The following is a 14,324-nucleotide window of genomic DNA, read 5'->3' as shown; positions in this document are numbered from 1 at the left end:
TGAAAAACTTATTTGCCAACTCAGAGCTAATCAGAACAATTTGTCTATTTTTCCCAACCTTGTTTATTTAAAGAAAAATGATAATTCATTAGAAGTCAGAATTCAATTTCCTGTTTTCTTTCAAAACAGTGAAATAATACCATCTCAAACTGCATGCCAGAGTTGTGGAGTTGTATCTAGTTCCTAATTGTACTAAGTACACAACAGACTAAAAGATTTTATCTGTTCATCTCCCAACTTTCCCCAGTCTGTGGTCCGTCTTGGGATCAGCAATAATCGCCTGAACTGCTACAATCGCTTCATTAATTTTTGTTTGCAGCTCTCGGAGCTCCTCTATATGCAGCAGACGGAGAATTTGGGCAGCTTCATTGAGAACAGCGTCTGGGTGAGTTGTAGAAAGAGAAGTCGTATCAATCATTGTCATCTGACAAAGGTCTTAAGAAAAGCTAGATCTAAGTTAATGCTCTGCACTCGTGGTTTTCATACTTGAAAAAGGAAACAGCTTTCCCTGCTGCAGCCAGACTAGTGGAGTCCCAGGTCATCTGGGTATTGCTTACAATATAATCGACCCAGTCACAACAACGATTAGATTTTAGGTAAATCATGCAGCTAAAACACGAGGAAGCAGCACAGAGGTCCTCTGCCGGTAAAAGCAAGATTTGCAAGACAACAGTAGCGAGGTGCATTCCCTCTGCTTGCAAACGTGGCTGCCATTAAAAGCCGTTATTTAAACATTACTCTGAAACAACATATTCCACAGCTAAGATTTATGCTTTTCTGTTCCAAAACAGAATGCTCAAGAGTGCTCTCTTGCTGGGAGGGAGCAATTTTTTCCACTACAGGCTTTTTACTGTACACATTAGCCACACATTTGACAGTAATATACTTTGTCAAAGGCAAACATCTCTATTTAAAAGTAACATTAAGATAACTGCTTACCTCCTGTGTCAAAACCAAGAATGTGCTTTTCTAAAGCAACAGGCAAACCCTTTCAAAAGAAAAAGCATGTTCAAATATGATTAGAAATGTCATTTTGCATGTTTGGAAAATGAAAATCAAGTACTACAGCAGGTAACTGGAGGAGAGGACACCCGAGTTTTGCTTATATAGACACGTGTGACATCTTCAAGAAGTCATCACGCATAGTTACACACAAGTGCCTTTGTGTCCTGAAACATCAGACCCAGAGTAGTAACAAAGAAAAATCTCCATGCTGAATAATCCCCCTACTTGTCAAGCGAACCCCATTGGATACACACTGCCCACATTCAGTCCTTAAAAGGCTAACAGCACTGCGAGAGAACGCCCAGTCCAGCAGCATCGCTACCCAGACAAACAGAAAGCAGCACAAACCAGGCTTTCTTCAAAACTGCCTTTCAACAGCTGCCAGTTTTCAAAGCACCGGCTGATTTGAGAGTTGTAAAAATTCTCTGTAATCGAGTTTCTCAAGCACTGAACTTGCGGCCTCCATCAACATCCCCAGAAGCATTTTTCTCCAGTATTAAGTTTAGGAATAAAGCTAAACATTCAATTTTCTAAACACTTGCTCTATTACGACAGTACAAGGAAAAGTTTTGTTAGTGGTCATTTATAAGCACTGATCTCTTGCCTTTACCCTCTCGACCTGTGGAGGAGCAGTCATGCTAAACAATCACTCATCATTTTTCAACATGCACATAAAATTAGGTTTAAGCAATGTAAATGTTAGAATTTGCTTTTACTACCTCTAACTTTTTTCAATGTTTGCCTTGGCACATTTGCCAAACGCCTTGCATTTGGCACGATGAGAACATTCAAGTTCAATAGCATTAGTTTCTATGATGATGGGGTTGTAAGACTTCTAAACAGTGAGGATTTCTTTTAAATGCTTATATATTAGGTAAAAAAGAATTTCTGAGTTGATCAAAACACACACCAAATACAAAATGGTGACTAACACGAGAGTTACCCCATTTTCAAAAAGTGGTTCTTTTCCATGGCCTTTACAATAAAATGGCTGTTCAACTGCAATCTTAAAGATACAACTCCACTGTTAAAATCTAATCTTTTGTTGGTAAGGATGCCACTAATGCTACTTCAAACAGCTTCTAGCAATATCAGACTTCATATATACACTTTTTAAGAAATCAGGTTTATACTTAAGGCTACAATTGCTCATTGCCACGCTAGTTAGTATGTTCCGAGCCACACGAGCAGCAAAACACTGATTCAGTCGGTTCTTTGAATTCCCCAGGGCCACTGCAGGTACCTTCAATGCTGAGTGACCACAGTGGCACCTTCAGGGGTGGCCTTTTGAGGCTACACCGTGGTAGCGGAGCATTACTTACCCTGCCTTCCTCCCACCACCCCGCACATTAGCTCCTTTTTGGCTGGTGGAAGTTGTCTTTGACAGCAGTAGACTGGCCTTGGCTAAGCCCCACAGCAGTGGTCTCATAGCAGGTGCTGAGCTCTACAGGCACCCACTGCTGCTACAACTACAATTTGTGCAGCAGCATCAAACAGGGAGAGAAATGAAGAGCACCTTTAAAATTTGTAACTATACAGCCTATTTCATTTCACAGCCTCATTAATTTAAAAATGCTGCACAAAACACTTGCAATGGGCCTGACCACTGCAGCCACCTCCCCAGTAACTGGAAGTGTGAACCAGAAAACTAGATTCCCTGGGAGTAGGAGGAAAAAAAAGATTTCAGAGAAGGGGTGAAAATGTATCCACTTTGTTGTGCCTTCAAATATGGTCCAGGTACAGCCTTCAGGAGCATCCTTAAAGCAATCCCGAAAAGCATTTGTTGTAACTAGTCCTACCTAGGATACACTTACCAGGCAAGAAAAGCTCAGGACAGCCTACAAGTCTGATATAAAACTGAATCCTGCCTTGACATCCACTACACTGAAATAACAGCCAGTCAAAATACAATCTAAAACCAAAAAAAACCAGTGTCATGTCTCATCTTGAAAACCACATCTTGACAACCCAACAAGATAAATCTCATTTTATTTGGTACATTTAAACCACAAGCATAGCAGCATAAGTCTCCTCAGCACTGTCCTCATACATATCTTTCAGTCAGAGAACACTTTTGTATCTATTTTATCTTTTCCCCACTCCAACTCGATATTGCCAAGAATGTAGCTCATGACGTTTTGTATATTAAGTCATCTGCCATGCAGCAGTCAGACATTTATAACCTGTTTCCAGGGACAAGGCTTAACATACACAGTGTCACTGCCGAGTATTTTGGCCATTAACAAGACAGCCAAAATCAGGGACAGACGTTTTATTCTTTGTCCTCTCCTTCTATCCTGCACCCTAGCAATCACCTCTCCTTTTAAGGTATTTTCCTCATTTATCTGGTACATTATGATGTTGACAATTGCTACTGGCACAGAAAATTGTTTTCCTGCCTCCCATCTCCTGCCTTTTCTCTACCTCACTTGAAATTTAGCATTCCTAATGAGAATACACTCCCAGTGACATATATCATATTCAGTGACACCTCAACTTAAGATCTGACAATGTTTTGAAGACCTATCAAATATGAACAATTTGTTGTGAAAAAAAAATCCACTGTTCCTCAAAGAAGCCAGTTCTGCCAAACACACAGAAAATCTCATTTTGATCCCCACCTCAGCTATGCAGCTACGTAAACAACAACTAAAAGCATCTTTTTATTAACATTAGTTATAGAACCTAAAATGAATACAGCAGTCTCAGCTGCTTCATATTTTCCTACTTTTAATGGTTTTATGGATATACAAGACCAAAGCTTTGATTTATTGTTCCACACTTCTGGCAGTTACCACACTGCAACTCAGAGCACCTGCGATTACCACTTAGTAAACACCGTAATCACTGTTATGATAATAAATAAACCACGGACTGTTCTGAGCAGCTGCCAGAACAGGTAAAGGGACTTCAGCTCTTTGACCAGATCCAGTGGCTTTAGCAGGGACAATTCTAAACACACACCTGCAGGGCAGGAGAGGCTGCCTTCCCTGGCTACGCCCAAGTCCCGATGCCAGCAACTGCTGTGCCAGATGCCAGAGAGAAGAGCTGGAGAACTGGGATGTTTAAGAAACTACAATCTGAAAAACCACAGTCATCCCCTGGAATGTCTTACAGACAGCCAGCTTGTGGTCAGAAAATAATTCTGCAAGATCTGAGGTTTCAGTGCAGAAGTTTCCTTCACCACCTCTTTTTGGGGAAGGGAGGAGTTGGATGTCCAGCACCCCATTCTCAAACACACACCAGGTGTAGATACAAAGCAAAACACTCCATACAATAAACATTTCAACCTGTTCACACAACCAATACTGCTGATTCCAAGGAAAAGCCAAGTCATACATTTCTTCTCATACCGTAGGCTTGCTGCACTGAACAGTAAGGGTAATCCTCTAGCAAATAACTAATGGAAACAGCTGTTTACATGATATATCATACAGGTATATATATTTGTACTCAACTGAAACAAAGAAAGCTTTGTATTACTACTCTCCATAACCCTTCTGGGTCTTTTACAATCAGGATGGTGAAGATAAAGCATGTTTCCACCACCCTCCTAAACAAAGTGTTTAAACAAACCAGTTTTGACCGAGATGGCAGACATTTACATCTACACTACTTTACTCGATACGGAATAATTAAAACTAGACTCATGCAATGTATATACAAACCTCCTTGGACTGACTGGCCTTTGCTATGGCATCCTGTGTCAAGCGCTCTTGAACCAAAATGCGAATTGCCTAGGAAAAAATTTAAGATGTGAGATTAATTAATTTACGTCTTGATGCATTTCTCAGCAATTCCAAGGAGGCAACATTATAACCTGGCATAACCTCAAACCCACAGTTTTGTGCAAGACTTCTTGGAAAACTCTTTCAGACCTTAAGCCTTTTCAAACAGCACTCTTCTTTGCAAGTAGTATCTTACACAGGTGTAGTCTCTTTGGCTGTGGCTTAACCAGAAGCGACTATTACACTATTAATTTCAGCCACTATTGGGCCAGGAACCACGAATACTAGGAACAGTCAAGAAAGCTTGCAATTTTTAGCCTGGAGAAAAGGAGGCTGAGAGGAGACCTTATCGCTCTCTACAGCTACCTGAAAGGAGGCTGCAGAGAGGTGGAGGTCAGTCTCTTTTCCCAAGTAATAAGGGATAGGACAAGAAATGGCCTCAAGTTGCACCACGGGATGTTGGGGAAAAAAAAAGTCTTCACCAGAAGGGTTGTCAAGCACTGGCACAGGCTGCCCAGGAAAGTGGCGGAGTCACCATCCCTGGAGGTGTTTAAAAGACATGTAAATGTGGCGCTTAGGGACATGGTTTAGTGGTGGGCTTTATGATCTTAAAGGTCTTTTCCAACCTCAGTGATTCTGTGATTCCAGAACAAGCTGATCATGATCCCAAAGCAGCAGCACCATTATTTTTCTGAGATCACACACCTTTAATGCTGCAGCAATACAGCTTCTTCAGGAAGGAAATCCTGTTAGCGGCACCTTTTAGTAGGTGCTGAACCATCTTCAACATGCAGAGAAACCTCGGGCAGGGCTACCCACCCAGATTTTAAAAAGACTGAGAGCAGAAAGGGATTATTTTTAGACACAGGAACAGCCTTGATTTTAACAATCCTGCTGCTCATCTGTTTTTACTGGCTCCAGTACACAGCATGAAATCATATCGGAGTGATCAGTTACTGATACCTACAGCTGTAAATGCCTCTAAAAATAGCTGAAGGAATACCATGCAGGCAGACTTCTACCAGAAAGAACTGGGTCTGTCAAACACATTCCTCAGACTTCCCCTGATGAGTAGCCAAATGTGACAGAAGCAGTCTTACTGCTTCTATTTCTCCCCCAAGATTTCTCCCAGTTTTGGTCATGATGAAAGTTGAAATGACACTAGAAAGTTGCCACTGAATACTTCTCTAGAAATCTTTCTAACTGAAAGGAGTAACCTGGACAAAACAGTCATTTGATGAGGAGTTTAATTTTAAATTCCAACAGTGAAACCAGACCTTGTATAAGAGAATTTTGAGTGCCTTTTGCATTAGAAAAAGGATATCCAACTGTGTTACACAGATGGTTTCTGATCAACTTGCCAGATTTAAATTAATAAAATGGGACTCCAAATATCTCTCTGCTCACTCTGGCCAGATGTCTGTGGCACACTTGCACCCTTTGGCCTTCTCTAGGCATCCACTCATGAGTGTCCGAACTGGAAAGGGATCATAAATTCTCTGCATGCACACTGCAAACCGGCTTACTGTGGTGTAGAATTAAGAGTTTCACTGACACATTCTAGCACCATCAAACCCTGAAAACTAGCAGTGCTGCTGTTCATGTACCATAAACTGCAATTGCAGGAATCTGTTCTCACTGTAATTAAAAGCAAGAAAGCTCAGGCTGGTGGTTTTGTCCAGCCACCTCCATCTAAAAAAAAAAGAGAGACTAGAAAGAAATGTAGAAATCATGACAAATTTAAATACATTTATGCAGAAAACACATTCTGCTGTCTTCAGAGTTGCTAGTACCAACTGAGATTAACTCAGACACAGGTGTTCTAGACTCAAGACAATCCTGCAAGACCATCTGAAGGAACTCTGTCTACTAAGCGCTGAGCTCATGCTGCAGATCCTCCAATGACCATTCACAGGGTCTCCTCTCTCTACGAGATATCCCTTTTCACTGATTTTTGTACAGTTTTCGGGGGTTTTTTTGGTAGAGGTTTGACATATGAGAACTCCATCTCTCTCAAAAGGTTGATGAAGGGTTCAAAGGCTATTTTGGCAAAGTGAAGGAGGACACCATACTGGAAAGAATGAGAAAGTGGTTGATGGCATAACTGCAGGCTGTCACTTTCTTAAGAAACAGTATCATGCTAACCTGGTACAAGTATACCTGTTATAGACTTACATACGCTATATAAAACTTCAATGCCCACGGCATTTAGTTTCTCCAAAATAAGTTTAGCAAATGTCACAGCTACTGAACAGACCTTATTGGTTTTTTCAGTGAAATGAGTTTATTGTGGTGCCAAACAAAACTAAGCTTATTTCCATATTATGACATGATCAAGTAGGAACTAAGGATTGCTACAGTCTCAGCACATACAGTACATGTCCAAACCAAAGTTTAGAGAGAATTACAGAGTTCCATCACTAAGTCACAGATTTTCTCAAAGTCATAAAAAAGATGCTTTAGAAAATGAATTAGCCTGCATTTAAAAGCCATGACTAGCTGTCAAGACTAAAACTCAGTAGTGACAAGGGGTAAACAGTTCATAGGACCAAAAGGCGGAGGAAGCTTTTAACTGTGGCTCCTCCTTAGGATGCCTGTTTTAAAACATCCTTTGTATCACTTAGCCTCTGTGTTTTCAAGTTTTGCTTAATTTCTAGCACAGGAATACAATCTTCTCCTTTAAGTGTGCTCCTCAACACTTCTGAAGCTCATTAAAAACACATAAAGTAGTACTTTAGCTAACCCAGAACACCTCAAATCCTGAACAACAGTTCTTTGTGTTGGAACCCCAGGAACTCAGCTACAATTGAACTGCTTACCACAATAATTATTCCTGCATTCATTTCCATGATTTATACTCTGTGTTCTTATCTGCTTGAAAAGGCACATACAGGATGAGTTTTACTTTATATCTGTGCCTAAGAAATCACAGTTATCAGTAACTCTGCACCACAAGCTATTACACACATACCAGCCACTGGGGAAAAGAAGAGAGGTCTGAAAATTGTGCAACTCACCTTAAGCATCACCAAGTAGTCATCATGTCGCTGAATTTGAAGCAGATTAGCTAAAGCCATCACTCCAGCCTTGAAGTCAGGATTATTCACTGCAAAAATAATCATCATAATTAAAAATACGTGCCAGTTTAACTGGCTTTCAAAAAGACAGAATTGGCTTCCTGACTCCACAGTGTCAGTCTGCTCTCAAGGACAGGCAAGACCATGGATAAACAGCTCTGAGCAACCACTTTGTCTGGCTACAAAGCAAAGTGTGCACTAGGCTTTGTAACCAGGTTGCAGAACACCATCTGAGCACAAATAGCATTGTTTTCAATGCCAAATTGCATTGCATATGCTCTAGCACACAGGAAACCTGTGTTAAGTCTTTGAAAATAAAGCCAATTACATGTAGGTATTCTCTTTTATATACCTTTCTATCACTGCAGAGCAGAACTGTGCCTGCTGGGCGAGGCAGGGCCAATTCCTATCTGTCTTTTTGCAGGAGCAGCAATGGGAGAGGACCTGGGGGATTTAGGGCTAATTTTAGCAACTGTTTTCCACCACTTCCATTGTGGATGTGCCTAGCAGTCAGAAAAATTAAAACTATTGTGAGAGGTACAGCTGGGGAAGACCAAGCCAATGTGTAATACCTGACAGTATTGAAGTAAACAGTCTGCCATCATGTTTCCTTAGGCTTCTTTTTTTTAAAAAAAGATATGTTAGAGTCCATAGTCAAAAGGTATCTTGCTATTTAAGCCTAACCCAGAGTAAGCACTCATGTTTTATAGAGCTCTCCGCAAAGCTGTTAATGTAAACACCCTTCAGCTCCTTCCTCACTACCTGATAAGAGCCCTTCCAGCTTCTATCTGATCAAGTCTCCAGGCACCTCATTCTGCTGAGAAAGATTCTCCCCTCTGCCCTTCCCCTTTTGCCCCCACAGAAGCAGCCCACATCAGTGCACATCCAGTCACCTGGGATTCACATGGAACAGTTCCTCTTTCCTTTAGCAGGAATGCAAACAAGTGCAAACTCATGGTAACTCTGAAAACACTGTTCACAGAGAGGCAGTTTCAGCCAGCAGCGAAAGAATATATGCACTCTGCATTCCTAAAGCTTTAAACAGGGCTTTAAAAAGTTGTATGTAGCACAGTATTGTAACAACTTACAAATCTGAAGAACACGCAGGCCATGGAACACATTCACGTGTGACACATCCATACAGTAGGCTGCTGCACACTTACCATCCAAGTTAATCAGCGGTTCTGCATTTTTTGCTGTATTGTCAGTATTTTTAGCACCATCAGGGGTAGAGTCCTTATACTTATCAGCTGTTAAAGTAAGAAGCAAACATGAACACCATTAGAGCTAATGACAAAAATAACTAATTTAAAGTTTAGTGCCAAGCTGTAGTTTGCTATAGCTGTATTTTTGGAGTGTGGTAATCGGCCAAGAGCCTTCTGGGCTTTTATGCTCATGGTTTGGAGCTCCTCAAGCACCCCAAAGGCTGCAATTCCAGTGAGCTACCCTAACAGCTCCCATCTGCAGAGAGCTATCCAAGAGCAGCATCAGAGCATGCTCCACACATATGTAGGGCATTATGCTCTTGATTAAGGCTTTTCCTACAGTCTTCATCCCAGAAGGCTGAACAAGCTGCAGCTTACTTATATAATCCACCAGTTCAACTAGCATTGGCCCTCTGCCTCAATCAGCAGTGTATGTAAGGCTCAAGAACTACAGACTGAAGTTGGTCGTGATCAGCAAGTAAAACATTTCCAGTAAAGGCTTTGTTTTATAGACTGTAGCATTCATCTATGACCCACACAGGGTTTTCAAGCTTTTTGAGGATGGGACCTCCTGGCTCCTCCATCTTCATGTAACCCTGAGTCACAGGCAGCTCACTTTCTCCATCGTGAGGGACTGAGAACCAGTTCTACAGATTGCAGGTATTTATATCCCATCCCTAGTCTCAGGCAGAGCTCAGCCCTGCAGGAATTAAATGTAACAGAAAACCATACTTTGGCTATTATTATCTATTATTATGTTTGCCACCAGTAATTACATTTGTATTTGCACTCTCACAATAAAGATATGAACCTGCTACTGACTGTCAAGATTTAACTTTTTCAACTTTTTCATAACCTTGCCCTGGTTCCCAAGTGTTCCGGATCTACTCCCTGTAAAACAAGGGTCAAGTAAACGTACTGCTAAAGAAAATGCATTTAATACACTTTAGAGTAAGTTTTTTCTGGATTTTTCTATATCCAGAAATAAAGTAATAAACACAAGTATGCTACTGTGCTGTCCCAAGGGAGCTGAAGAGAAACAGTTCACATCTGAGTGTGGCACAAAACCAAGCAAGTGAAATTATATTTTTATTTTTAAAGACAATAATATATAATCTTGACATTGTCTTAATTTGACAAATACTTCATAGAATTAAATAGAAAAACATTTCCCTATCATTATGAAAGATAGAATAAGTTCACACATACCGTTATCTCCATACTCGAGCCTAACCGCTAAGCCGAGAAGCCAATCCACTGTTTCTTGTCGCTCTTGTATTTTGAAAGGACAGTTTACATCTTTCATATACTGAGTAGAGAGAAAACAGATATTAACGATCTGTATGAATCAGCTAGGAGCACAAAACTGTTTTGTGAACAGTCACTTCCCACAGACCTTACAGTTGTTAGAAGATAGTTATTAACAAGAAGCATCATTGTGAAATGTCCTGCTGCGGCATCAGATCCATTTTAGACTGCTTCAATCCACCGTTAACTCAAGTCTGCCATTTAGTAATGGCACCCGCTTTTTGATGAATGTTAATTGTGAGACTGCAACCAGATAAACCAAAATACCCCTTTTCTTTGCTCTCTGTTCATTTCAGACAGTAAGCGAAGGCAAGGGGAAGGACAGAAAACAAATTACAGCAAAAACTTTCTATTTAAAGCAGGAAGGAGGAATGATGCTACCTAAGGCTTTCACGATAGTGGTACCAGAGGATTCTGAGGGGCAGCAGAAGTAATTTTCCCTTTCCTAGGGACTCTGTATAATAAGAGAGGACAAAATGTGGCTGGGACAATGTCTCTGCTCTTCTGAAGCCAGAACACCAGACCCAACCTGCTGCCAAGACTCACAAAGTCCAGGACGTAGTGACATCCTGCTGTGCCCCTTTGCTGGAGCGAGAGAAGTGTGACACAGCCTCTACTCCAGTAGCAGCATAGAGGGAAAGGGCACAGGGGCCTGAGAGCACTAGCAGGCAGGGATCCCCTGGCAGGCACACAGAGGAGGACAGCCTGGCCCAGCCAAGAAAGATACCACCAATACCCCAACAGTAACAGCTGCCAATAATTTTAATAGCATGCACATTTATGTATGTGATATCAGAATTCTTTAGGTTCCCTCCTGCAAAACCTGACCGCTGCAACTCCAATCCTCCTGTGCAGTGAGCAAGGCAGGCGGTTCCAAGGGGAAAAAAAAAAAAAAAAAAAGGCAAGATGAACAGGCACTGAGTATTACATAGCAGCATTTTCAGCTCCTTGCAGGGCTGTTTTGAGAGAAAGGAAATGGGAACCAAGAGGGAAAGCTCAACAGCCATGTGATGACTCAAAACACTCACAAGCACACACACAAATCACTCACAAAATAATGGCTGCTTGCCAGGCTTTGCGATAGCAGTGAAAAAAACATCTGTCTGAAGTAATACGAGGTGCAGAGATGAGCTGCAGTAGCTTTCTTCCACATGCCTGCAAAGCCTGTGAGTACATTAGCCTCATCTATTTTCCTTTTGGTACATTAAGAATCATTAATGCAGAAAGAGCTGTTTATTTGTAGTCAATCTTCCTTCTACTTCAAGAGCTGAAATCAAATCAGGCAAAAAACATGAGGATTGATAGCCCACCTACTGGAAAAACAAAGCTGAGTGAAAGTTATGTACAAAGAGTCTACCTAAAGACCTTGTAACTCCTACAGTTTGGCTTCAATAATACATTTAAACACCTGGAAATGTAAAAGTTCAGACAGGAAAAATATTCAGAGTAATTTATATTCAACCACCACAGCAGCTGTTAATCATCACTTACATTGTTGTCTGAAACAATGAAATACCTTTTCAAATGATTTGGGCCAGTCATCGCTGTGTATATTTCTTAAATTCCCTCGGTCTTCAATCTTGTAATGTCTGATTTTCTGGTCTTCGAGCCAGACAATAAAATTTCTGAATTCCGTTTCATCTGTTGGGAGAAGTAAACAAAGAAAGAATCAACAAATATCTTCAAGGGCAAAACCAAGCCCTTAAGTTTTGATCCAATTCATACAAACAAATACTGAGGCTCCTGAGTGCTTTCATAGTTTACCATAAAAAAAGATATATCTAACACTAAAATCACATACTCCAGGATAACATCTGACAAAAACTGAGCACTGCGTGTTTTTCATTTTTCAACTCACACCAAACTGGCTATGGTTGACTGATTAAAAGGCATCAGCCAACGGACTGTTGTTATTGGGAATACAGTTATTAAGCAAAGAGGGAAGGGTGAAACACTGATAGAGAAATTCAGTTCTGAAGACTGTTATCTGGACAAACACATTACATGGAGCAGTAACCCCCATCTCTTCCAAAGAGCAACACACAGCTCGTGACTATGCAAAGGCATTTTCTTCCTTCGCTGCTGACTCAACATCTCATTATTTGGGAGCTGGAATTCCACAATACAAGGACTGTGGTCCAAACAAAGATATTCGTATCGGACAAAGCAATTAGCCCACACCTGCGTTTCAGTGACTGAACTCACTTCTGGACACAGCACATCACAGCTCTGGAGTAACATTAGCCTCTCAAAAATCAGCTGTGATATTTTGGCTTTGGATGAGGTTTAATATCTCAGGTTAATGAATTTAATATCTTCCTGCATCTCAGAGTGGGGTAAGCACATCATTTTGCCCATCACTGACAAGAATGATACATTTGGCCCTCAAAAGTGTTTTTCAAGTGATATAAGTCCCCTTCTTCCACCACACGCATTGTAAGAAGTAGAGATGTAGTCACAACACGCAAAGGAAAGCTTTCAGACCTTTTAGAAGTTCTACACCGACAAAATGAACCTTTAAGCAAAAAAGAAATACCACCTATAAGGAATTTAAGACCTACAACAAAAAAGATGCCAGTAAACACATCTGTTGAGAGATAAGCAAGTCTACCAGAAGCACTGAAAGAAAAACAACCATTAAAAAGGATGAACTGAAGCTTACAATTTAATACACTGTATAAGTAAAATCTGTTACAGAGCCTTTTCAAGCAAGAAAAAAAGTTAAGTGTTGCAAAAACCAAACATCAAGTATTGACAAGTATCAGTGCATCAAAAATTAGCTCTAATCATGTTACTAGACCACGCTTATTCCTCACGCTGCCTCTGCCTTGCTTCACGTACAGGACACCCCAGCCTGCAGTGCTAAAGGCAGACTCAGCCAGCAGCCGAGGGTGTTTTCTGTGGCATGAGTGACTCCTGTCCCTCAAATTACATAAACCAAAACTCTTCACGGGAGGAGACCAAGAACAGCAGCGACACTGTTTATCCCTGGATCACATCTCCACTTTTGCTCTGTTCTTACACAATGCCCAAAGAGCCACCAATGCCAAGCAAACCATGCACACCCGCTGCAATGCCGAGGGGTGTGTGTGTGTGTGTGTCCCAGTTTTCCCGGCCTAAGCTCGGGATTTCCCCTCAATACTGTGCTGCGGCTAAAGCGAGGAGCCCAGATTGCTGCGCTAAGGCTCAGAGCCCAGCAGACCCTTCCGGCCCTAGGGAGGAGCAAGGGCGGGAGGTTCCCGAAGCGCTGAGGCGAGGGGACGGCAGCAGGGAGAACGAGCCGCACCGGCAGCCCCCGGCCTCGAAGAGGGGCCCTGGGGGGAGCCTGGGCCGCCGGTGTGTAAGGAGAGCGGTGGAAAGGCGAGGGGAGGGGGAGAAGTGACGTTGCAGCGGCCCCACGGAGCCCCGCCGCAGCCCCTCACCCCTGCAGTTGAAGCCAGCCGGGTTGTGGTAGTCGAGCGCCGAGAGCTTGCGGCGGAACATGGTGCCGGTGCCGCCGCCTCCGCCGACGGCCGGGCCTAGCCGCTCGCCCCGCTCAGGCCGAGCCGACAGGCCGGACAGGAAGGAACGCCCCCTTCCCCGCTTCCTGCCCACCCATTGGCTAGCACGCTGAGCGGCAGCCCCCACGGCCAGTGGAAAGACGGAGGGGGGTGCCGGGAAGGGAAGCGGCCCTACATCCAGCTTTATTGACACGACGGCGGGCGGACAGTGACAGGGGCGGGGCCTGGCGCCGTGACGGGGGGAGCTGTGGAGCGCGGGCGGGGCTGTGCTGGGGAGCGCTGGGCTGTGCTGGGGAGCACTGTACTGGGCTGTACTGGGCAGCATTGCCTTGTACTGGGGAGTATTGGGAAACACTGGGCTGTACTGGGGAGCACTGGGGAGTATTGAGCTGTACTGGGGAGCGCTGGGCTGTACTGGGGAGCGCTGGGCTGTACTGGGGAGCACTGGGCTGTGCTGAGGAGCACTGCACTGAGCTGTACTGGGCAGCATTGCCTTGTACT

General features: G+C 42.8%; 1 protein-coding gene and 1 long non-coding RNA gene across 2 annotated transcripts; one reads left to right on the top strand and one right to left on the bottom strand.

Annotated features, from left to right (window-relative positions):
• Nucleotides 1–27: 27 nt before the first annotated feature.
• RTRAF (RNA transcription, translation and transport factor) lies at nucleotides 28–13,938 on the bottom strand. The gene is made up of 8 exons (XM_055799695.1): nucleotides 13,746–13,938; nucleotides 11,840–11,964; nucleotides 10,225–10,324; nucleotides 8,974–9,060; nucleotides 7,751–7,839; nucleotides 4,674–4,742; nucleotides 940–988; nucleotides 28–381 (listed from the first exon to the last, which is right to left on the bottom strand). The coding sequence occupies exons 1-8, from the start codon at nucleotides 13,804–13,806 to the stop codon at nucleotides 227–229; spliced, it is 735 nt and encodes a 244-aa protein (XP_055655670.1). The 5' UTR covers nucleotides 13,807–13,938; the 3' UTR covers nucleotides 28–226.
• LOC129784079 (uncharacterized) lies at nucleotides 10,337–11,319 on the top strand. Its single transcript, XR_008746475.1, has 2 exons — nucleotides 10,337–10,924; nucleotides 10,965–11,319. It is a non-coding gene; the product is annotated as an uncharacterized LOC129784079 (long non-coding RNA).
• Nucleotides 13,939–14,324: the final 386 nt, after the last annotated feature.

This window comes from Falco peregrinus, chromosome 1 (genome assembly GCF_023634155.1).
Source record: "Falco peregrinus isolate bFalPer1 chromosome 1, bFalPer1.pri, whole genome shotgun sequence".
NCBI lineage: Eukaryota > Metazoa > Chordata > Aves > Falconiformes > Falconidae > Falco > Falco peregrinus.
This window is presented reverse-complemented; position numbering and strand designations above follow the sequence as displayed.